The sequence below is a fragment of the Octodon degus genome, unplaced genomic scaffold (assembly GCF_000260255.1).
Source record: "Octodon degus isolate 3935 unplaced genomic scaffold, OctDeg1.0 scaffold00031, whole genome shotgun sequence".
NCBI classification, from domain to species: Eukaryota; Metazoa; Chordata; class Mammalia; order Rodentia; family Octodontidae; genus Octodon; species Octodon degus.
The window spans coordinates 10,323,358-10,324,258 of record NW_004524607.1 but is presented as its reverse complement, the minus strand read 5'-3'; the positions used below and the strand labels follow the sequence as shown (position 1 = coordinate 10,324,258).

Sequence of the window (901 nt, the reverse complement as noted above, 5' to 3'; positions counted from 1 at the left end):
CAGCAAATAACCACTAGGAAAAGAGTATGCAATGTGTTAATTATTGAAACTGTCCTATCAATTTGATTTGAAACTGTCTCATTGCTATTTGTCTCTCAATAAAATTATGGAAAAAAATAAATAAATCATTCACCCAAATGAGGGGGATCTTAAAAAAAAACCGGAAGCTGGGGTTCTTGCAATTTTCTTGTTGAAGATGACCAGGAGCTCCTCCTCCGACCTGTGGCAGTCATTTGTCACCGTGTAATACTGAGCCAAGACCTTCTTCCTCAGCTTCTTGACCGACACTTCATTCTCTGGGACCTGCCTCAGAACTGCCTTAATGGTTCCCTTCCAGTTGAATTTACCTTTAGCAGGGACCTCCTGGTCTCTTGTCCTCCATCCTCAGAGTCTCCTGGGACTGTCACCTTTTTCTTCTTAGAATCCACTTCAACTTCCGAGTGTTTCCACTTCTTCTTCTGAGGGGCGGGCCTTCTGTGGTCCTTAGTGGCTGCTGCCTCGTCCTCCTTCGCCATGCACTTGCCCTGGCCCTGCTTCTTCTTGCCTTTCTTCCCTGCTGGGCTGTTGGCCTTCGGAGCCTCCTCCCCACCTGCCTCCTGTTGCATCTCTGGCCCCTTCTTGTGCTCCTTAGACTTCTAAAAGAATATACCTCATAGGTGCTTAAGAAATTATTGTAGCTGGGCATGCTGTCCCATGCCTGCAATCCCAGCACTCTGAGAAGCTGAGGCAGGAGGACTGTAGATTCAAGTCCAGCCTGGGCAACTTACTGATTTAGTAACATCCTCTCTCAAAAAAAAATTTTTTAAAGATGGGGATGTACCTCCGTGCAAAGGTCCTGGCCTCAATCCTCAGGCAAGAAGAAAGGAAGAGAAGGAAGGTAGAGAGAAAGAAAGAAAGAAGA

At 46.3% G+C, this 901-nt stretch overlaps 1 protein-coding gene across 1 annotated transcript in view; it reads right to left on the bottom strand.

Moving 5' to 3' along the window:
- Positions 1-614, bottom strand: part of LOC111816386 (cell growth-regulating nucleolar protein-like) — a 2,179-nt gene extending 1,565 nt beyond the window's left edge. Inside the window, exon 1 of the mRNA XM_023713521.1 lies at positions 348-614. Coding sequence (XP_023569289.1) covers positions 348-605 — 258 coding nt within the window. The 5' untranslated portion in view covers positions 606-614. The remainder of the gene's footprint in view (positions 1-347) is intronic.
- Positions 615-901: the final 287 nt, after the last annotated feature.